Source organism: Rhinolophus sinicus, chromosome 3 (assembly GCF_057876585.1).
Source record: "Rhinolophus sinicus isolate RSI-liver-muscle chromosome 3, RSI-T2T, whole genome shotgun sequence".
NCBI lineage: Eukaryota > Metazoa > Chordata > Mammalia > Chiroptera > Rhinolophidae > Rhinolophus > Rhinolophus sinicus.
The window spans coordinates 97,249,183-97,271,912 of NC_142503.1; the positions used below are offsets into that span (position 1 = coordinate 97,249,183).

At 44.5% G+C, this 22,730-nt stretch overlaps 1 protein-coding gene across 7 annotated transcripts in view; it reads left to right on the forward strand.

Moving 5' to 3' along the window:
• The window catches only part of AUTS2 (activator of transcription and developmental regulator AUTS2), a 1,118,598-nt gene extending 1,095,907 nt beyond the window's left edge, over positions 1-22,691 (forward strand). For 5 of the 7 annotated variants that reach the window (XM_074328450.2, XM_074328455.2, XM_074328451.2 and 2 more), the window contains 9 exons: positions 2,409-2,504; positions 5,016-5,087; positions 6,288-6,317; positions 8,032-8,103; positions 11,255-11,396; positions 14,732-14,809; positions 15,756-15,839; positions 16,999-17,221; positions 19,526-22,691. In XM_074328450.2, coding sequence (XP_074184551.1) covers positions 2,409-2,504; positions 5,016-5,087; positions 6,288-6,317; positions 8,032-8,103; positions 11,255-11,396; positions 14,732-14,809; positions 15,756-15,839; positions 16,999-17,221; positions 19,526-20,774 — 2,046 coding nt within the window. In that variant the 3' untranslated portion in view covers positions 20,775-22,691. The remainder of the gene's footprint in view (positions 1-2,408; positions 2,505-5,015; positions 5,088-6,287; positions 6,318-8,031; positions 8,104-11,254; positions 11,397-14,731; positions 14,810-15,755; positions 15,840-16,998; positions 17,222-19,525) is intronic. The other 2 variants (XM_074328456.2, XM_074328457.2) reach the window with 1 other exon arrangement.
• The last annotated feature ends 39 nt before the right edge of the window (positions 22,692-22,730 follow it).

Consider the following 22,730-nt stretch of genomic DNA (forward strand, 5'->3'; position numbering starts at 1 on the left):
GTAAAAGAAGGTCTTAAAATAAAAAAAAATTTTTTTTTTTTCTCTTTAAACTCACTCTTTATTTAAAAAAAAATACTTGTTTTACGCAATTTTAAGAGTATGGTCTGGAACTTAAATTGGTGCCAACTTAAGTTTTATCTACAGTCCTCATAAGACAAGGACTTCTTTCTATACAAAAACATTGAAATCTTACCATGATATTTTGATTATGGAGTGAATACTGCATCGTTTTTACTTGAAATTTTGCAAGTTTCTTTGCTCAGTGGTTTATTTAAATTTTTTTTAATGAAACCAGACAGAAAAGATTAGTAATTGCTTGTAGCCATGTTGATTCACCATACTTAACTACGTTTGCATTGATTTTTGGATAGTGTTATCATTTGAACAGACATCTACTTAATAGATCAGCCAAGACTGTGAATTCATTCTTACTTAGAACTAGATACTTAGACACTGTGTTAGTCCTGAGTGTAGCTGAGAAGTCTGGACTAGAAAATACTAGAAATCAATGAAGAATTACTCTAGAGACATTCAGAAGTACCATGAGGAAGATCTCTTTGGAAAGGGATGAGGAAAGTGTGTTTGAGTGCTGGGGCCCCCACCGTGTTCACATACAGGTCTGCTCAGTCGGTACTATGATAAAAAGCATTGCTTAAATAGATAGGAAAATCCAGTAGACCTGTGGGTTTCCTCTTTGGGTCTGTCCCATGAGTGACACCATCTTAAGAAGCATCAAATTTTTGCCCTTTGTCTATGTCTTGCTAATTTAAATTAAGGACCGGCTCACAAAATCATTTTAGAGAAAGTTTAAGGTACTCAACAGGTGACTCAGATTTACTTCCTAGGACCAAATGCAGTGCCTTTTTATATGCACATTCCACAGAGAGTTCTAGATTGAAAATGGAAAATAAGGGGGACTAGTCAGCTATATTCTAAGAGGGTCAGTAACAGAATCAGGCACAAGGAAAATGGTGAGAACATCCAGTTTTTTATTGAAAACATTAAAGGAAAAATACCCACCTGGAGGCAGAGTAATAGAAATTTGAGTGTGTTTTAGTATGGCATGTATTTAATTACTCTGCTTCGTACAGTGTACTGAAGGAGAATTATTTCATACTATTAGTTATAGCAGATAATACATGAAGTACTTAGTCTCCCTGCTTTGGGGATTAGGACGTTTTATAAGGGGAATTAAGATGCAATGCACTCAAGTATCTAAAACACAATTTTAGACTTAAAAGTAGTTTTAAATGAGGGCACTTGGCTTGCAATCACTGTTTAAGTGGATTTAGTTCAATATCAATTAGTGTGAAAAAACTTTGCTGCATCATTGAAGGGAGCAAAATGAAATAAAGACCAACAGAAAAAAAACGTGCTCTGAAAACAGGATTGTGAAATGTGGATTTCAGTCATTACCTAGAAATCGCTAACATAATTGCATTATTAGGAAAAGCTTGAGTTATTATTATATTTTTGACATATTATGCAACCATATGGGTGGGACATTATTTAAATATCTGTATGGTGATTTGAGCAAAGCGGATAGAACCAGAGCAGTAGACTCTCAGGAATACTAAGCTTTTAGGAGGAAAAGATGTGTTGCATTGTCTACACTACTGCCATATATTTCTTTCCTCCATTGTGTCCTCTATAAACATATCAACTGAAGAAAGTTCATATTCTTAATTCAGAATCATTCTTCTCCCTTCACTGAGTGGTCAGACTGCCATGTCAAGGGCTTGGCTTGAAAAATCTCCAATGAGCTTGTCCATCTTACAGAAAAATGGGCAGCTCCGCTGAAAGTATATACCGAGTCATTGTTTTACCCTTCCACAAATACTGGTCACCATTTTAGATGAGACAATTAAATTGTCCTCTGGAACTGCCACTTCTAGAACAACTTAATGAAGCAAGGATTGTGAATATTTTCTCAGTTCTTCAAACTATTAAAAATCTAAACGTACTAATTAAGTTTTAATGGTATAAAATCCTGGAACTCATAAAGACTTGCTTCTTCTTCCTTTTTTTTCTTTTTCTAATTAACTTGTTATTTTCTAGGCATCTTATTTGGCTCAGCACCCCTCCTGTTTTTGATATGCATTAAAATTTCCAACCGTTTAGGACTTTTATCTGATTTACCAATTAATAATTAGAAAAGCTCCCCTTCTAATGATGTCCTCATCTGGGACATCATTTGTTGGCTGATTGATTCTGAACTACTTTTAAGTTTTTAAGTTAAGCATTCATGGCACATCTGTGTGATCATTTCATCATGGCTTTTTGACTAATAGCATCACACTGAGATTACTTGGCTTGCTAATGTGAATGTCTTTCTATGGGAAGGGAATTGGAGTATCTCATTTGCCTCCCACTAAAAGCTTTTTTCTCCTCTCCATCTTTGGCCACAGCTCTTCCATTCCTATCCTCCTGCAGTATCGGGCATCCCCCCTATGATTCCACCCACTGGCCCTTTTGGTTCACTACAAGGAGCATTTCAGCCGAAGGTAAGAAACCTTACAGTGGAAACACACGTGCGTGTTTGTAAGTGGAGCCTCAGGCTAGGTGGGCGAGTGGGTTCTGCGTGCTCTCGCCTGTCATTTTTTCCAATGCAAAGTGACCACTGGGATTAGAGTGAGCATATTTTTTTCTAGTCCACCTAGTTTTAAACCTCAGCCAAAATTAATTTTCAATTTGCACTACCCATGTAATCTCATTCGAGCCAGGATTTCCTGTGCTCCTTGAAATATCAGAATCTATGTATATTTTTCCACCAGTGTTGTAGACATCATCTTCCAGCCAGGAATGTGCAAGGTCAAATATATTGTACCAAATTGTCCTTGAGGTATGTAGTTTTAGAGAAGATGCAAAGCTGAGCCTTCATTGAATTTTAACGGAAGGAGGGAAAAAAGTTCCAAACTAAAACTGTATCCTTCTAATTATGGAAAGGGAAGATGCTTCTCTTCGTCCTCCCTCATTTCCCCCTCCGCCCCAAGTGTCTGCAAATAGGTCCTCCCTGCAGTTGGAGGCCCCCACAGTTTTCTGCACCCTTTTCTCCCTCTGTCAGTGCCCCCACCTCTCACCCATGCTCACACTTGCCTAGGTCAAGGCTCTGTCATCACTTACCAACAGCCCAGTGTGAAGTTAAACTTTCACCTTTTATAATACTACATTCTTTTCTACCTAGTGAGTGACACACTGCCAAACTTGGGCCCCAGTTACCTCTGAGGGTCAGCATTACGCAGGAATTCTCGGAACACTACCTTTTTGTGATTAAGTCTGCTACAGCCCCTACTTCACCCTAATACAGAGAAGCGAAATGTACTTCTCATGTTAATAACCATTCTCAGATTTTAAAGTAGGACGTTTTGCTGTGTGTGATTTTTGGTTTTCTTTTTTCATTTTCCATCTCATTGCTAAGTGAAAACACCAATTTTGGGCCAGAGTCCCCCAGGATGAGCGCATATTACATTTCTAAAGGCATGTTGCCTTGATACTAGAAATAGGAAAAGAAATTAAAAAGCATTAGGGGGTGGATGGCTACACCTTAGAAGTCACATTTACCTGCATGGAATTGCAGTTTATAGGCCTGGTTATATATATACATGGGGCTTTCACGATGGCCATGTGAAACACCTCCTATTTTGAGATGAAAGGATGTGATTTTTAAACTCCTTCCCTCCCCCTCCCCCAGCTGCTCTACTACTCCCTCAGACCCTGGTCTGTCCCCTCTAGGTTGCAACAAATCTCTCCTGCATCCCCAAACAGACTGGTAGGTCATTTAATAAATTAGACTATTTCCCTCACTCACAATTATCCAATCACACAGAAAACTACATCTGGGCAAGAAAGTGTCTCTCCTGGTGTTGAAATAGGCCTTTCCAGGCCGTCTTACTGATTGAATATGTAGATTGCAGTTCATTAGTGGAGTTCTTCATATGTATGCAAATCAGGCTGTTAACAACTCCAGCTTCATTGTTAGCTGTACAGCAGCTGATTGCTTTTCCTTCTTTCTTTCTTTCTTTCTCTCTCTCTCTCTCTCTCTCTCTCTCTCTCTCTCTCTCTCTCTCTCTCTCTTTCTTTCTTTTTTCCTTTCCTTTCCTTTCCTTTCTTTTCCTTTCCTTTTCTTTCTTTTTTTCTTCTCCATGGAGGCAAGCTTTATGCCAAGACCTGAGCTCATTTTCCCCACAAGTTAACTCCCTGTTGTGAGGGGATTCCTAGAGGTTGTGATTTCTTAAATAAAATAGCTGGTGAAAAAGTCTCTGAATCCTTCACTCACTAGAAAGTGACTGCTTGTGCCCGAAGTAGGCTTTTGTTGCTGTTGTGGGTAATTCAAGGGACAAAAGCCTACAGATAAGGTTAGTGTTATTAAGGAGGCTTAAGAACTGTGTGAGAATAGGAAAGATGAAGCAGAATTACTTTAGAAATCATTTAATAGGAGATCTGTGTGCTCCGTAAATTAGGTTCTCTTGTCGCATCTCCACCACTGCTAATGAGAGATTACTAAGTGTAATTCCTGGGTATTGTCTGCCAGTTAACATTTAGAGAGTTGGCTTAATGTCTGTTAAACACTTTCAGCTACTCTGATGAGAAGCACCTGATCGAGCAGATTCCGATGTTTTTCACTTAAGGGCTTCTTGGGACAGTTGGTGATGAAGCAGAAAACAGTGACAGGCTGTGGCAACTCAGAGAAGATGGATTTCAGGGCAGCGCGAGCACATGTTGGCTTTCTTTGGTCCTGTGCTTTTTACTGCAATGAGATGTGGCAGGTCTGCCTCTCTGTTTTAGATGCCATTGCCACAGAGGGCAGTCTCTGGCCAGGATCCCTGGAGAAAACAGGGAGCAGGTCCTCCTGAAGAGCATGTGTGTCCACTAAGAAAAATGCATGTTAACTCCTGCATTCCAGAATGAAACCAACAGAAAAAGACATTGGCTTCTGTAATTTAGAATAAAAGAAAGGTCCTGCTTTCGTGTCACATGTTTTATGCTCCCTAAGCTGTGGTCTGATTAACTTGTAGACGTCCAACCCTATTGATGTTGCCGCCCGACCTGGGACGGTCCCACACACGCTGCTCCAGAAGGACCCAAGGGTACGTGAGTCAGGCTGGTCTCAGGTAACACCGGGGCGGCATCTCCCAAAGCCCATCTGAGCCAACTGCTGTTTCAGCTGTTCCTTCTATTGGTGGAAGAAAGTGCCACTTATTCTTAGAGAAGGAAGTCTCTTGTGCGTGACTGTGGTCACAGGACCCAAGGGGAAGGACAGAGGAGTGAAGGGCTTGTGGTCAGGAATCCACACTGTAGGCTTGGTGGTTTCTGCTCAACCAACCTTTGTCTACAGCTCCTGAGGTTTCTCTCACGTGAACGATGTAACTGCAAAATGTTTTCAATGGAAAAGCACAGAGAGCTTTTCTTCCTGGAAGTCAGGACTTCCCCCCACTTCCCTGGGGTCAGGAAGTCTGAGCCATACAGCTATTCTGGCCCTCTGCTCTCACTGTGGTAGGAATCCTTCTGTGCCTCAGAGCTAAATAAAATACCCATTATGCTTTGGTTATGGTACTTATTCATAATGTATACCTCCATCTACTCTCAAAAAAGAATTGAAAGTCACACGATAGGTATAATCTTGTCTCACTGATTGTTATTTACATTCATCTTTGTAGTAAATGTGAAAAATGATTGCCTTTTACAATATTGTCTTTTTCCCTGGGTAAGGGCAGTCAGAAATTGATGACCAGAGTTAGGTAGAAGTTTAAAATGACTCAACTATGTAAGTATGTTTATGATGTTTAGTGAACTTATTTACAATGTCTAACACCCTAAGTAGCATGCAGTCATCACATTATGGGCACTGGCAGACAGCCTAGTTCTACTGTGTGTCTGGAAAGGACACCTCTGCCCAGTACCCTAGCATCCAGCCTGACACGCCTGTGGTCTGGTGGCCGTTCTCCCTTAGACCCACACTGCGGGGTTCGGAAAGGCAGCTCCAGATAGCGGGGCTCCTCAGATGTGTAATGTGAGCAAATCCTGTTGCCAGAGGGCAAATCGCTATGGACTGAACTTGTTCAGGGGGCTTGTCAGTGCAGATGTATCAAGGCTTGTGAAGTGAGGGAGGGGACACTTGGCACTTTTGATAGTGTGAAAATGGGTTAATTATTCTCTAAAAGGGCTTCATTTAAAAGTAAAATTCTAACATTTTAATTTCCCCTCCTAATGAAGCACTACAAATTTGTTAATTAGAGCAATTGTTTGAGTGACAGGCATGTAACCAAGTTGTCATTTTCTCTTCACAGTTGACAGATCCTTTCAGACCTATGTTAAGGGTAAGAAAGCTTCTTCTAGAACTGTTTTTGCAACCTCTGTTTGACTCCCTGTGGGTTAAAAATATAAATCCATTATGAGGAAACAAGCCACAGAAGCGATGGACTAAAAATGTCGGACTGAGAGTTTTGTTGGGTTGAGTTTCTCAGGTAGTGTGATTGAAAATGGCCTAAATTGTTTTGCTTTGAGTGTTGGAGGAAGCCAAGCTATTGAGGTAAAGCTAACAGATAAAATCCAACTGAGTCAGAGTCTCTTTACAGCAGTTGTGGTAAAAGGTTTGACTAGTGGGAAGTTAAGGGGAGGGGCGAATTAAGCTATACGCTGAAATTAGGATTTTATTGATTTCTGTCTCTCTTGCATCTAGAAAAAAAAAAATATATATATATATATACACACACACACACACACACACACACACACCTAGGTGTATTTATTGTGACTCGTGGCTGCCTCACTCTGCACTGAGTGATGTGGACTGGTCACAGCTGTTCGACATACTTCTCTGGTGCAGAAAAGGGTACTAGAGGAGCACTGGTTTGTTAACATCTTGAGAGGTCTGGAGAGTGGCCAGCAGATGACCTCTGAATAAATGCTGATGGACTTGGCTGGGAGAGGTGGGAGATGGATGGTTGGATGCATAGTAGACTTCCTGCTATACTTATCCCATTTCTGCTATGTAAAATCAGATAACTCAGTTTCTCAAAACAGAAAAAAGGAGGATTATGTCATCACTTAGGTGATTTCAGTGACTCATAATTTCATTACAGGAAAAGAATACTGACCCTAGACTTGGGTTTAAGTTTATATTTCAGAATCAGCTCCTTAACAGACATCAGAAGTGTCTGCTCTTTGCCATTGTAGGAATGGGGCAGTAGTTATTGAGCATACTTTCGAGGCTTACGGGTAGATTATGTAGCAAGAATACAAATGAAATGGAAAGAGATGGCCCCTGCCCTCCAGGTGATAAGACATTATACCCTCAAAGCAAGACATGAAATAATTTGAGAGACATGGATTGATACACTCCCAGAGAGAGGCCTAGAGAGTAAGACGGAATGAATTCCCTCCTTTGTTTCTTTCCCTTTTTCGTTTCATCAGAAGTGAACAATGCCCACCAGCATAAATGGTTAGCTGACTCTTCGTGAAGCTCTTATAGGGAACTGGGCTTCCATAAAAATGTGGAATGTCTTTCTTTTGCTTTGGGGGCTTAGAAAAGCCAGGGTGGGGGGAGATACACAGGTTCTGGCCCCCGCTGGCTTTGAACTGATGCACAGACATTCACTAATTAGCTCTTCTGAACAGCTGAGTTGTATTATAGCATGGCCGCATTTGTTAAGTAGGGCTTCCCACTCTACCAAATCTGCCAGCTGGCATCAGAAAAGAAAGAAAGAAGAGACACAAAGTGGGCTTCGGGCTTTGCCGACTATCCTGGGTAACCGGGAGGGCGGTGGGGGGGGGGGGTCCTCGTCAAGTATGGTTTTCTGAGGAGTAGCCAGCAGTTCAGGCTCCCGTGGGAGGAGAGCGGCCCTGAGTGTGGCTCCCTCAGGCCTGGGCACTGCAGAGCTGCTGACAGAAGGCACTTGGAGGGTACAAAGCACTCCTGTTTCATGAAAAAAGGCTCTGCAGCCAAAAATCTGCTGAAAGCTTTGGGGAAACCGAAGACGGTTTTCTCTGAAAGATCTTCCTTCTGACTTATGTTGTTCTTTCTTGTTCCAGAAACCAGGGAAGTGGTGTGCTATGCATGTTCACATTGCCTGGCAGATCTACCACCACCAACAGAAGGTCAAGGTCAGTCTTGCCCTCCTAGTCTGGGGGCCTGGGGATCGGGTCTCCAGGGTATGTAAGTGATCTCCCCACCAAGGAGGCATTTAAACAGACTCTAAAGACCCACTGGCAGGAAGGATCAAGTCTCGTGGAAAAGCTATTTGGAAATCTTACTATTAACTGGGGAAACCACCAGCAAAACAGAAGCAAATTGATAACTCCCTGGTATTCTTTTCCTTTTTAGAAAAAAAATGATTTTGTCATCTTATTGCTCTAAAGAGCTTAAATATGGGTTAACTCCTAAAATAAAGGTTTGGGGGAAATATGTAGACCATATGGCTCCTTGCTGACTGGATTGTACAGTGGGACAAGGATTTATTTATAGCCAAACATGAGGTGGGGTGGAGCCAAGCCGGAAGAGCCACACATGAAAGATTTCTTTCCTATAAGAATTGGTGCATTCTTGTCATTTTATGGTTTTGGAAAGTGATGAAGTAATTTATGCTCTAGATAATGTTATGGCACTTCCATGAGCAATGCACAGTATCAAAAATGACTCTTCTAGAAGCAGTATTTGGTTTGCAGTGACCTTTCCATGCTCATTTGTCCTCCTGATGACCTGTACCAGAGGTTGGAATACAATCAGTACTTGTCAGAACCACCATCTAGCCAGTTCCCTTATTCTCCGCAGATGATTTCCTTTTTCATCTGCTTTCATCATATAGATGAATACTTCCCTGTTTTACCAGGCCTTATGATGCAGTAGGGAAGAGCTCAGAAAATAACGAGTCCAAATTTTACAATCTGGGTTTTTAGAGTCTGTGTAACTGCCTGGAAAAATGGGAGAAAATGACCAGTCAGGTAATTCCAATAAACGTTAGTTAATCCATTTTTTCAATAATAAGCTTTTGGTCCTAACAGCATTTGGGATCCTTTATGAGAATAATAAAAGAAGGTGATAAACATGGAGGGAGAGTGATTTTTTTTAAAAAACATGGTTAAATTATTTTTTAAAAACCAACCTAGTTAAACGTTAAAAAGCCAACCTCAGCAAATGAGGTCACTAAGATATTTGCTTTCGTGCCAAATAGCTGCTCTTTCTCATAACATCCCATCAGTGAGTTTTACTCACTTTTACTTCATTGTTTGGCAAAGTTTAATTAGCAGCCTTACAGTTCCCACCCTTAGTTAGGAAGTGTGTGCCTTGAAGAGCTAACTAGATTTTGACAGTTCAATTCACTTTCTGTTGTGGATGATGTGCTTAGTGGAACGGTAGGTAAGACACGTCCTCTTGTAATTTCTTTGGTTAAAAGTGATGAAGGATGCTGTATACGCCCCTTTGGCAACTTTTCCATGAAAGTGTCCCCCAGGACTAAAACCTTCATTATCCCAATTCAATTAGGAAGACCTTCCACATGAGATAGCGGTTCCTCTTCCCTTTCCAACAAACTTTGTAATCCCCGAGCTCCATTTTGCTTCATGGACCTAAGTTGTAGATAATGGAACTGTGCTGTGTACCATGCAATACTAGCACTAATAATTTGGCAACCAAATTAAAGGAGCCATTCAAAAGATTTTTATAGATTTATAGTGAATTAGGAGCTTTGTTTTGGGGGTTGGCTCTTCCATTAGAGTGGGACTCTCGTGACGGTATTCCCTGTAGATTTGAGCAGAAATTACATTGTCCCTTTTTCCTTTAACATTCATTGACTCATTCTTTGAGTCACTCACCAAATATTTATTTAAAGAGCCTGCTGCCTGCAGGCTCCTTGCTGTGCCAGGCTCGGAAGGCACTCAGATATTGTGGCATCTAGCTGTCTAGAGTTAACTAGTGAGGCTCTGTGTACATAAATGATGAGCCTGCCGTGTGCTTCCAAGGGGCTTTGCTTCAGCTTAGGTGCTCAGGGAGGTTTCATTTTCCCTAGGTGTGATGGATGAGTGGGATCTGACCTTCCGCAAGGTGGGAATAGCCAACTTGTCCCTGGTTCTCGCCCGTGCAGGATCAGACGCCACCGCTGACTTACTGTACAGTGGGACAAGGGTTTATTTATAGCCGAACATGAGGGAGTTTGAGGTGGGGTGGAGCCAGATAGACTGAGAGCATCAGATGAGTCTAAGAGCTTGGAAGTGGGAGTGTCAGAAACAGGCTCAGGGCTGTGAGGAATGGGGGGCTGGAAAGCGCAGAGGTGGGGGCAAGGGAAGGGAGACTCGAGACTTTGGGCCGCAGGCCCGGGTGGGTGTTGGTGCTTGTCCCAGGGGCTATAAAGCTGATTCAGACAAGGCTGTTGAGAATCAGAAAAGTGGGGCAACTCTGAAAGCATGCCGTGTGAGAGAGCTGTAGCCCTCGAGAATGACATTGGGGTAAGGAGTCAGGAAGCAATCAGGAGCCAGTTCCTACAGCCTTAGAGGCGGTTGAGCTGCCCAGTTAGCTTCAGGGTGAATATGTAAACGAGATGAGTGACTGCAGTTGACGGCAAGGACTTCACAGGAGAGCTTCTTCTGGTCTGCTGGTCTGGACTGATCTCCTCTTGCTCAAGTACTTGCGGATAGTAGGCAAAGAAAAGACCTCTATCAGTTAAATTGATATCCCTACTTAGTTTCTGGTTTCTGTTTTTAATATGTACAATGATCGTTTGAAAATTAGCTTGTAGGTGTGCAAATATTTCTTTATAACTTGCGTTATAATATACTGTGATCTAGTAGACTATGGCAAAGAGTCGTTAAACAATTAATTTCCACAGATTATTCATGCAGAATCCCTAATAAAATGAGCTCTAAAATACTATCGTTTAAAAACTTACTAAAATGGGCCTTTACAGCAAATAAGAAGCTGCTTGGGAGGGGTGGTGGTTTGAGTCAATAGGATATGGTTTCATTGTAGCCTCAGAGAGCAAACACTGGTTCTGCCACTTGCCATTTCTGGTAGGAGAGCCAGTACTGCCCAAGAGCAAGCACGACTGACCTCTCAGACTGACCGGCTGCTCTGGCATTGAGGGTTAAATGGCGTGTGGGTGGCTGTGTTCTCACAGCATTCATAAACTTGGACCTGACTGGCTCAGTGCCCGAGTGCACCATTCACTGTTTCCTCTCTCAATCTCAGCCTCTTCATGAATGTCTTTCTTCCCTGCCATTCCTCTTGGGATGTCATCTTTTATTTTCCCCCTTGCTGCTTTAGAAACAGATGCAGTCAGACCCACATAAACTGGACTTTGGACTGAAACCCGAGTTCCTGAGCCGTCCTCCCGGCCCCAGCCTCTTCGGAGCCATCCACCATCCCCATGACCTGGCACGGCCTTCGACTTTGTTCTCTGCCGCTGGTGAGTTCAGGGGGGCAGGGCAGAGCTGGGAAATGGTGTTCTCAGGCAGCTAAACAAATTCTGTTTGTGCTCTGGGCCGCCACTCAATCACTCCCTAAAAAACACACAAATTATGCCAGCTTGCAAGGCCACATCACAGCACATAGGGAAATGGACCCTCCTTCATTGGTATGTCCTCTTTCATTAAAGAAGGAAAAAAAAAGATCATCTTTCCTTTAGGGGACTCATATTGCCTCAGCTCATTATTTGCTTCTGTATTAAGCCAATATAACTCACTCACAAGCACATCAAATGCTATTGAAAAAAAGACCAAAAAGCTTGCAGGGGCAGATCAGAAGGAAGCAGTGCCAGGACTCGTGTGAGGGTACAGCCGCACTTTCTGTCAGTACCCACAGAGCACTCAGAGGGTTTGCACCGTGGTGCTCGGTCATCCTGTGTTTTGAGGGTCTGAAGGTAAAGAAGTACTGCTGACCCTTGAACTACACGGTTTAACTGTGTGAATCCACACATATGTGGATTTTTTTCAGTGAATACACGCAGTACTGTAAATGTATTTTCTCTTCCTTATGATTTTCTTAATAACATTTTCTCTAGCTTACTTAATTGTAAGAATGCAGTATATAATACATATAACACACAAAATATGTTAATCTACTGTTTATGTTATAGGTAAGTCTTCTGGTGAACAGTAGACTATTAGTAGTTAACTTTTGGGGGAGTCAAGATTTATATGAAGATTTTCAACTCTGTAAGGGGTCGGCACCCCTAACCCCACATTGTTCGAGGGTCAACTGTACGGTTAAGACAGTTGCCAGTGGTGTGGTCTGTGGTGGGGAGGGTGAGTCAGTTGGTTGCTGGTTTTCTCTGCTATAGAACTTAGTGTTATTGCCTGGTTGGTTGTAACGATGAAGGAAATTCAGGACATAGCGTGGAAAGCACCCGAGAGAGCTGCTCACTAACCTGTGAGCATGCGCACAGCCGAGTGACTCCTAGGTGTGCCCAAGCGGGGGTGGGTGTGCTGAGCGTCACTGCTTCATGGAGCCTCGCGCTTCTGCCTCAGGCACATCCAGACGAGGGCTCTTAGGTAGACAAGACAGCCCTCTGTGTGTTGGCTTCCTTACCACTCAGTCTTTTCTAAAGCTGTTTTTGGTGCACAGTGCAGGGCCCCTCTCTCGCCAATGCTTGTAAACGAGCCCACTGAGCTCACTCTGGCGACCAGTCCGTAATGTCACACCCGCGGTGCTAAGTAGAATTTATTCTTCTGCAAGAGGATGGCCAAGGGGCTCTCTGTTCTTGTCCTTAGGGAACACGTTTCACATCCATCCTGCCTGCTGCCTTCCCAGGCTTTTATCCAAGACTCATTTTTGGTGGACTTAAGGCTCTTCCACTCAGGAAGAGAGAAACACCTGCATTGCAAGAAATCATCGTTTTAATGGGCTGTGTTGCCAAAGCAAATGAATCACCCTTGAGGGTAGATGGAATTTGCTAAGGTCTCAGATTTTGCTCTATCGGTTATGTCTAGGGACATATCTGACGGCTTTGTTACCATGGCACCCAGGCTCTGGGACAGGGCTATACACTAAGAGCAATTTTTGGATAGAAATAGAGATTTCTCCCTGGCTTCCATTTGAGCCACGCAGATGAATTGGCTTCTTTTGCTTCAATAATTCTGGAGCTGCAAGACACCCTGGGGGCACCAGTCTTCATGGAAGCATTAATTAGCTTGTACTACACAGACGTCTGCAGCCAAGTTTCTACCTCGCTGGCAACACTGTTAATACCTAATGAGGATGCTGGGCTCCGTTGCTCTGTGGAGACGGGGTATCATTTCTAGACTTTCTGGGTGGGGAGTAGGTCACCATCGAGGGCTGAACAGAGAGTTCTCTGCTGCTCAGGTGCCTTCCAATTCTGGGGTGCCGTGACTGGGACAGCTGTGCTCCTGCATTTGTGGCTCCTTCGCAGCCCAGGCCCACAGGCCCGCGCGGGCTGGGGAATGACCCTCCATGCACTCTGCATTCCTGAAGGAACTTACACTTGTTTGTAGGAACTTAGTCAAAGTGTAAGGGATTGTGGAATCATTATTAGGAAATTCATTCAGGCTGTTTCTTCTTCCAGTCTGGAAGGTAATCTTTTTCAGCATAAACAATACCGGATTTTGCCCCAAATGGTTATTTAGGGAAACTCTTAACCGGTCTACATAATTTGCACATACTTGTTAAATTCAGCCACTTTTGTCTTGCCGTTGGGCACTGACACCTGAAATAAAGTAAAGAAGCTCCTGCAGAGGACCATGGCCAGCCTGTGTGTGGAGCCGCCTGCCTCCCAGAGAGCTGGCCGCCTCAGCTGCCCGCTGCACACCCACAGCCAGTCTGGTCCCTACGCTCTTAGAAATGCTGTTCTTCCGTGAGCCACATCTGCATGCTCTCTGTCTCTCTTTCTCTCTTTTTCTTTCCCAACTTCCTTCAAGAAAAGGATTTGAGGCATCTTAAAGAAATACATATTTTGAAGGCAAAATATAAAGTAGAGGAGGCAATGTGGATAAAGGGAAAACCAAAGGCAAGAAGACCACTGAGTTAGACCTGAGTTCCCTGGTGGGCAAAGACTAACGGAGCCAAGTATAAGAGTACTGGTGTCCGTTTCTGGAAGCAGACAATAGGCGTAAGCTCGCTCTTCCTGGCATTGAAGACAGAGCCAGCGGAGGGTTTGCCTCCATTACCTGGTCTCACTCAGCACAGTGAGTCTCTTATGGCTGGATCTTCAGTGTGGGGCTGTGACAACTAACACTCTTTTAGGAAAAGAGAGTCAGCAACGGCCCAGAAGCAGAGCAGCGCATACGTGCAGCTCCATAACGGCTGCTCCTACACCAAGAGTTAGTGTAGTGTCCAGAACAGTGTTTCTCTGAGGGAACTACTTGCTCCCGGAGATGCTCTATGAAGAAAATGGTCCGAGGCCAGATGTCCCCTCGGAGAGAACGGGTGGGCCCATGAACATGATAAGGACCTTGCTTAACGTGTTGTAACCGGCCATTTCTCCAAGTTTATTTGGCTATGGAACCCCCACCCCCAACAGTGTGTCTCATGTTTCTAACACTGTGTGCCGGCGTCTTTAAAAAGTCATCCCTGTTTGTGGTGGTGGCCAGCCCAGCTTGCTGGGAGGAAAGGGAGTGGTTTATTATTGTCTGCTTCCTAGCAAGCATGTTTCTTCTTCCCCATGTGCTGCCTGGAGGACTGGAGCTATGTCCGGACTAACATATTCTCTCACAGAGTGGTTAGTCCGCTTGCGCTGTAGGAGTTGGCTTTCGGGGAAATCTAATTCCGTTACGTGTGACTTTACAGGTGCTGCACACCCAACTGGGACCCCCTTTGGGCCGCCTCCTCATCACAGCAACTTCCTCAACCCTGCCGCCCACCTCGGTGAGTTGCCCCTAGTGGCAGGGAATGACATGTGTATTTCGGGAAACCTGTCTACTGCGCTCCCACTGCACTTCCTGGCAGGTTGGCCATAGTCTAGACGCCTCACCTACATAGGGAAGGGATGGCGATCTTGTAGACATCTGAATACGTGCCAGCCATTCTCGGGATGTCAGCACTTCTGGGAGTGAAGACTTTCTTGCCGAGTGGATCTGTGCTCCGTCCTGGTTCTGTCTGCAGGCACTGGTGGTGTGCGAGGGAAAGCCTACCTCGGTCCCTCAGGGAACCCAGGGGCACAGCACCGCTCCTGCCCACTGGAGGAGGATGGTGAGCTCTTGCCTCATAACCACGGGCACCTGCTGGAGGTGGAAAGAAAGTCAAGATAGTGTTATGAAGACTCACTACCCACTACTTTTTAATCACTTCACAATTCACTGCCCTATTATTATGTCTGTTCTAGTAAAGGTGCCTGCTTTTTTATGGCCTTTATTTATTGGATATTGTCTACAAGCGGATGCAGGCAGGGTATGCCCAACAGCAGGGTGTGTAACACGTGAGCCTTCAGAGTTTCATCACTGAGAGGTTTATTTTAAGATGTCATCTTACTTCCTTTCCGTCAGAGCCTCCAGAGCACATTCCGGAAGAGGGGATGCAGGGCAGAAACACATCTTAGAACTTGTGGCTTGAGTCATGTTCCCCACCAGGCCAAAGAGAACGAGGGCAAAATGCACTGTTCCAGAAAGCAGCTTTTGTAAATATTGTGCTAATCCAATGCCTAAATCCAAGTGCAGTGAAAAGCTTTCGCATGATCTGGTAGGAGAGTGGGACAGGTCAGCTGAGTATGGACAGGGCAAGGAGCCCACCACACCCCTTGCCCCGCTTCCACGAGGCTCTATGGTCCTCACACAGTGGAGTCCTACAGCTGTCTCCTTCCCAATCTTGTTTGCAGAGCCTTTCAATCGGCCGTCTACGTTCACGGGCCTAGCAGCAGTTGGTGGCAATGCCTTCGGCGGACTTGGAAATCCTTCAGTTAGTGAGTACCTTTCACTTTTTAAAATCTGCCTTGGACTGTTTATCCTCTGTGGCTTGTCTATGGCCCAAGACCTTTCCAGAAAAAAGGAAACTATGCTCTTGGGAAACAAATTGAGGTTATATGATTGCAAAGGCAGGCCTAAACAATGGAGTTAGGTGTAAGTGTGCATTCCATCGAAACTACCATTTTAAGCATAGCCCACTATTAATACATGTTCCTGAGGTTCAGGAAAGGTAATATAGTTAACTGAACTCCAAAAAGTTTGCTTAAATTCGTAGTTTCTTCCACATTCCATCTCTACTATCCCCGGCTTTACCTACAACTCCCATGAGAAGTGCAAACAACTTTTAATTTTCATCTTGTCCTTGGCATTAGTAGAATTGAAAAAGCTCCATGAAAGAGAGCAGGAAAACACCAGGCTCAGGAGAGTCAAGAGCTGGCAACATTTCATGCTCCATAATCTGGGAGGATCGTGTGGTTTTCTACTACTAAAAAGTCTGTCTCAAATAGGAAAAGAGTTGCAACACCTGCACATGTTCTAAACATTATTTTGTCAGTGAATATAATACTCTCAACTTGTTTTCTCTCGTGCCATCCACACATCACAGTCTCCAGGTACAGGGACCTAAAATGCAGCTGTAAGCAACCATCACAATTCCATCTAGCACAGACCTTATGCATCTATTTAGGTCAAGGCGCTGTCTGGTCTCTGGTGACACTTGCTTTAGTTTGCAAAAGTTGTGGAAAGAGTAGTGGTCATGTTAGCAGGGTTGTGGTGGGTAGAGGCTAAGCCTGAATTCTCTGAACTGAGTATTACTCATCTAAGCCACACCATCAAAACACCCTTCTGCATGCTTGGGACTTCTGCATGCACACGTATGTTTCAGTAGGTAATCTTGATACCTGTTTGGTCCCTTTCCTTTTTAATCTTCCCCTCCTTTGGTTAAAAAAAAAAAAAAAAAAAAAGCTGTGAGCTACCTCTCCAGTGTAGGACAAGAGTTCCTCTAATGAATTTGTTAATCTCCTTTCCTTTTCCAGCTCCCAATAATATGTATTCATTTTAACTGAATGCTGTTAAAAGTTTTTGGGTAAGTACCTTCATTACAGCAGATTATATAATTTCTCTTAAACCTTTTTGTTCTCCACTTCACCATTTCAGCACCCAACTCAATGTTCGGCCACAAGGATGGCCCCAGTGTGCAGAACTTTAGCAACCCTCACGAACCCTGGAACCGGCTGCACCGAACGCCTCCGTCGTTCCCGACCCCTCCGCCCTGGCTGAAGCCAGGGGAGCTGGAGCGTGGCGCGCCCACTGCAGCTCATGACAGAGATAGAGATGTAGATAAACGAGACTCATCTGTTAGTAAAGATGACAAAGAAAGGTACGGAAAGAAACCGCTCTCGAGTCCCACTGGGGGAGCCCACTCTGTGCCAAGTAGTGGCTGTCCACCCTCCCTGTCCCAGCCTTGTGCTTCAGCTGTGGCCTCCGCTCCTCACACAGCGGGACCAGCACAGCGCCCAGGTCCCCGACACCCCCGAGTGCCCCCCTCTGGCCCCATAGCGCCTCGTGACTGTAGCACACGACCGTAGCAGAGCGAGAGGTCCTGACTCAGAAGCAGCTGCACATGTAGAACCTCCCAAAGCCGTGTGAGCATTAGGGTATCCAAATAAAAGTCTTTCTCTAAAAGGCAATGAGGAGGGGCTTTGGCCCAGACACACACAGCATGAATCAGTACCATATTTGCTTTCAAGTTCGTGCAGTCCATTGAATCATCCATAGGTTTTTCTCTCTTTCTCTTTCTTTTTGTTTTCTTTTAGAAAGTCATGTTTGCATTGTCTCATCATACTTTTCTGAAATTTTGTTCAAACTCAAATCCTGGGCTCACAGATGACTAATAAAATTTTGCTAACCTAGATTTAGAGAAACGTCAACAAGCAGTTTTGGTTTGGGTTTGTTTTGCCAGAGGATAATTAATTTTACTAACCGTTTGTATCTCTACTTTGTAACCCATGCCTAAAAAAGAAGTAGACTTAAGGAGGAAAACTTAAGGAGGAAAACAGCATTTTTTTCTGAACAATGTCGCAAGCATTCTTGACGTGTCCCTTTTTCTTTTCTTTTCTTCAGGATATTTTCATTTTGAACGAACTGATAAGGAATACACAAGATACGCTTGACAGGAAATATTTAATAACAATTTCCTTTTGGTATTTAAGACTCTTATATGACCCAAATCTTTAATTTTTCTTTACTGTGTATATTGTGTGTGTATCTCAGTGATTTAAAAGAATTCAACTTTGCAGGTCCTAAATGTGAAAAATTAGTAGATATTCATCATAGGCCATCATGCTAACTGATTTTTTTTATTAAAGAAAAAGACAAATTTTCCTTCAACGCAGTCGGATAAAAATCTTTTAGCCAGTGGGAAGACCACTGATAACATTCAGCTTTGAGCTATAAACTGCCCGAGTGGGGCACACCTGAAATAGACATGCCCTAGGCCAGGAGCTCTCCTTACACGGGCTGTTAATGAAGAAAAAACAGGATGTGGCAGCAAACCTTTCTTGATGGAGTTAAAATGGCCTCTTGGATTAAAGTCAGGAAACCTAATAAAATACACTCTTCTTTTATCTTACCTTTTAAAGATGTTCTTCTTAGCCTTTGCACATGGGTTAGAAACAAATTTGTAGGGGGAATCTTCCTCCACCTGCTGTGGCCATCTCCCCTTCTGAGCCTGGCCGTCACTGAGCCTCTGGCATCCTGCTTGCCTCCTTACCTTCCCACATCTGTGTGGGGGCCACCCCTAAGACTTGCCAGATTCTTAGTCTTCCCTCTTCACGTGGTACCTTGCTGTCATTCAGTTGCTTTGCATTTTCTGCCCAGTACTCTTAAGCCCCCACCAAAGTCAGGTCTCTAAAATTCTTTATTCACATTTCCATTCACAGATGTTCACAGATTGTTCTCAATTTCCCTCATGAGGTTTTGTGTCTGTGGAGCTGCTTTTCCTACAGGCTTTCTCAATCTTCTCATCTGATTTTAGCTTTCTTATCCTTCCTAATGCAAAAGTACTTTTTGCAACCCAAAAGTCCTGAAATTGTGCTTTCCTTTGAAACCCCCTCACGTACTGCATCTTGAAGATTGCTCTGTCTCCATGTCCTTTACTCTGAAGCCAGCTGTCTGTCCTGATGTCAGGAGAGAGAAGCTCGGTAATAGTCACGGTAAACTTCCTCCTCTTGGCTCTGTATCGCAAAGTTGGACGAAAAGTCGTGTTTGCATTTCTGCTCTTCAAACTTGCTTCTCAACACTGACTGATGCTGAGAGTCCAGTCAGACGGGTGGTCTTGCCACATCACTGACTCACTGACCACATTGGGCCAGTTTGGCTTTCTGACAGCTCTTTTTTTGTGGTCTTGATTGAGGCACGTGACTCTTACATGCAGAGAAAATTATTTTCTCCCCTCAGCTCTCCCATTCACCCTCATCCCTAGCACTTCACCGTAAAGTTTCCTCTACAGCCTAAATAAGTCAGGGTGGCTGGATTTGTCATACAAAGGGCACGTCAGGCTGCCTCGGCAACCATGGGAACCAGACCCGAGCCTGTCCTTTTCACACCACCATTTCATTGGCAGCCCCTTGCCAGGCTGATAAGCCCATTTCATTTGCTTCCTTTTTGCCTCTTTCTTCCTCAGGGAAAGTGTTGAGAAAAGACACTCCAGCCACCCTTCACCAGCACCTATCCTCCCGGTGAGCACCCTGGGACATACCCGCAGCTCCACTGAACAGATCAGGGGTCATTTGAACACTGAGGCTCGCGAGAAAGACAAATCCAAAGAGAGGGAGAGGGACCATTCGGAGTCCCGCAAGGACTTCACCGCCGAGGAGCACAAAGCGAAGGAGGGCCACCTGCCGGAGAAGGACGGCCACAGCCACGAGGGGCGAGCCGTGGGCGAAGAGGCCAAGCAGCTGGCCCGGGTGCCGTCACCCTACGTGCGGACCCCCGTCGTGGAGAGCGCCAGGCCCAACAGCACCTCGAGCCGTGAGGCTGAGCAGCGCAAGAGCGAGCCGGCCTACGAGAACCCTAAGAAGAGCTCAGAGGTCAAGGTGAAGGAGGAGCGCAAGGAAGACCATGACCTCCCTCCGGAGGCCCCCCAGACCCACCGGGCCTCGGAGCCGCCGCCTCCCAACTCCTCATCCAGTGTGCACCCGGGGCCCTTGGCCTCCATGCCTATGACGGTGGGGGTGACAGGCATTCACCCCATGAACAGCATCAGCAGCCTGGACAGGACTCGCATGATGACCCCCTTCATGGGCATCAGCCCCATCCCGGGCGGAGAGCGGTTCCCGTACCCTTCTTTCCACTGGGACCCCATTCGGGACCCTTTGAGGGATCCCTACCGAGAACTTGACATTCACCGGAGAGATCCCCTGGGCAGGGACTTTCTGCTAAGGAGTGACCCTCTCCACCGTCTCTCCACGCCCCGGCTGTACGAAGCTGACCGCTCCTTCAGGGACAGGGAGCCTCATGATTATAACCACCACCACCACCACCATCACCACCCTCTGTCTGTGGACCCGCGGCGGGAACACGAGCGAGGGGGTCACCTGGATGAGCGGGAGCGCTTGCACATGCTCAGAGAGGACTACGAGCACACAAGGCTCCATCCTGTGCACCCGGCCTCCCTCGACGGACACCTCCCCCATCCCAGCCTCATCACTCCGGGACTCCCCAGCATGCACTACCCCAGAATCAGCCCCACCGCGGGCCACCAAAACGGACTCCTCAACAAGACCCCTCCCACAGCTGCGCTCAGCGCGCCGCCCCCGCTCATTTCTACGCTGGGGGGCCGTCCAGTCTCTCCCAGAAGGACTACTCCTCTGTCGGCAGAGATAAGGGAGAGGCCGCCTTCCCACACTCTGAAGGATATCGAAGCTCGGTAAGGAGAGACTAGGACAGGAAAGGAAGAAGAAACCCTACCCCACCACGACGCCAGACTTTAGAAAGCGCGGGAGAACTCCTGCATCAACAACACAGACTGGGGGTCCAGAAGCCCCCAACTCTTCCCTTTGTAAAAAATGTATAGACTCGGTGCAGATTTTGAAATGTTTTTGTATATTATATGTTGAAAATTTTCAGATCTTTTAGCCAAGTCACATGTTCTCACATGTCCCAACTCTCTTGGTTTCTCCTATAAAACTTTTTTTTTATTTGAACCAAAACAGTGAAGATGACAACACATACCAGTGTGGTGATACTTGGGGAGAAAACAAACAAACAACAGTCCACACAATCCATCGTGCGAAGCTTTTTCAGGTGAGAAGGGAAGGCCGTGTACATAGCTATGTAAAAAAAGATTGCTTCACGAGCTAAGGGTTCATATATGCAAAAGGGTAAGATGAAAGCTTTACTTTGTACAAATGTAAATAGATAAAGATTAAGTAACATAATACATTAATACTTCTTAAAATGTGCTATTTGCAAACCTAATATCAGTGAACACAGGCGGCTACACTGTGTTCCCATGTATTGTTATAGACAGCTAAACCCTTCAACTATGCAATGAATGTTAGGGCTTTTCACAAAAGCCCGCCTAACTCAAAGGAGCCTTTTCAATCCATTTACAACATACTTAAGGTCATATTTTCCCTGAACAAGTGCTTACGTGATATGACTCTGTTTTCCTTGCTTGTTTTTTTCAAACGGAGAAACATCCTATTTTGCAAATTGGACCCCAGGCTGAAACTTCGCATCTGAAGTTGCTGCTTATGGGCCCCAGGGGGAGAGGGCGGCCCCAGAAAGGTAACAAGGACATGAGCAACCAGTGCCAGGGAGGATGGGAGTTGTCAGATGCCAAAATCAGGGGACACAAACAGGTCGCCAGCATCTCGTCACCACCAATCACGTGATTTCACACACACACCTCATGTGGGAACCATGCATATTTCAGTGTGTCCTATTTCATATCTACACCCCTCCTCGTTTTGTAATACGATTTAATTACACCTAAACAGATCCTGAAAGAAAGCTTCAAGTTTTCTCAGATGATGGATATGTTTTCACTGTCTTCAATAACTGAGGAGCTTAAGGTGCACATTTCCTAATGTGACTCATTGTATTCCAGTTGGTAATAAAGTCTGGGAATAGCCGTTACGGGTCAGCCCTGTGCGGCCATGGAGAGTTACAGAGGGTGGAAGGTGGCAGAGACAAAGTCTTGTGTGTGCGTGTGCTTTTAAGTTTGCATTGATCTCAATGTCTCTTCATAATACTTTTATAACACATTAAGCCTCTTGTCTACATATTTGGAGAGAATATGACTTTACTAGCAGAGAAATACAATATATCTTGTCTACTGGACTGTAAAATATATGTATGAAATAAAATTAGCTCCATTTGGTCTTCTAGTATATTAAAAGTGCTATCTGACATTGTTATTCTGTTTTTGCAAAAAAAGAAAAAAAAAGTTAACTACAGACCATTGTTTCTAATAAGCAGAGAGATCTATTTTAGTAGTAAACTGAAGGTTTAGTTGTGAGCTTCAGATTTTGTGAACTCCAGATGTTGTGCAGTGTTTTTTTTTTTGTTTTTTTTTTTTGTTTTGTTTTGTTTTTTAAGACAACAACTAAAAAGGAAAAAAAATCCAAGGAATATGTACACTGGAACTGTAGTGGTAGCTTTCAGTATTGTAAAGAGATTGTTCTATACAGAACTTTTTGCTGTTTATCCTGTATGTAATAAAGTCCTTTCTAGATCCTATGTGAAAAGAAAAGTGAAGCGACTGAATCTTCAGCATGTTCTCATCGGCGGAGCCTTCTTGTGTAATGTAAACTGTGCCATGTTATTAAAAAATGTGAACTAAACTTTCAGCTGTTTGTTTGTGTGCAATGGCCATCACTACC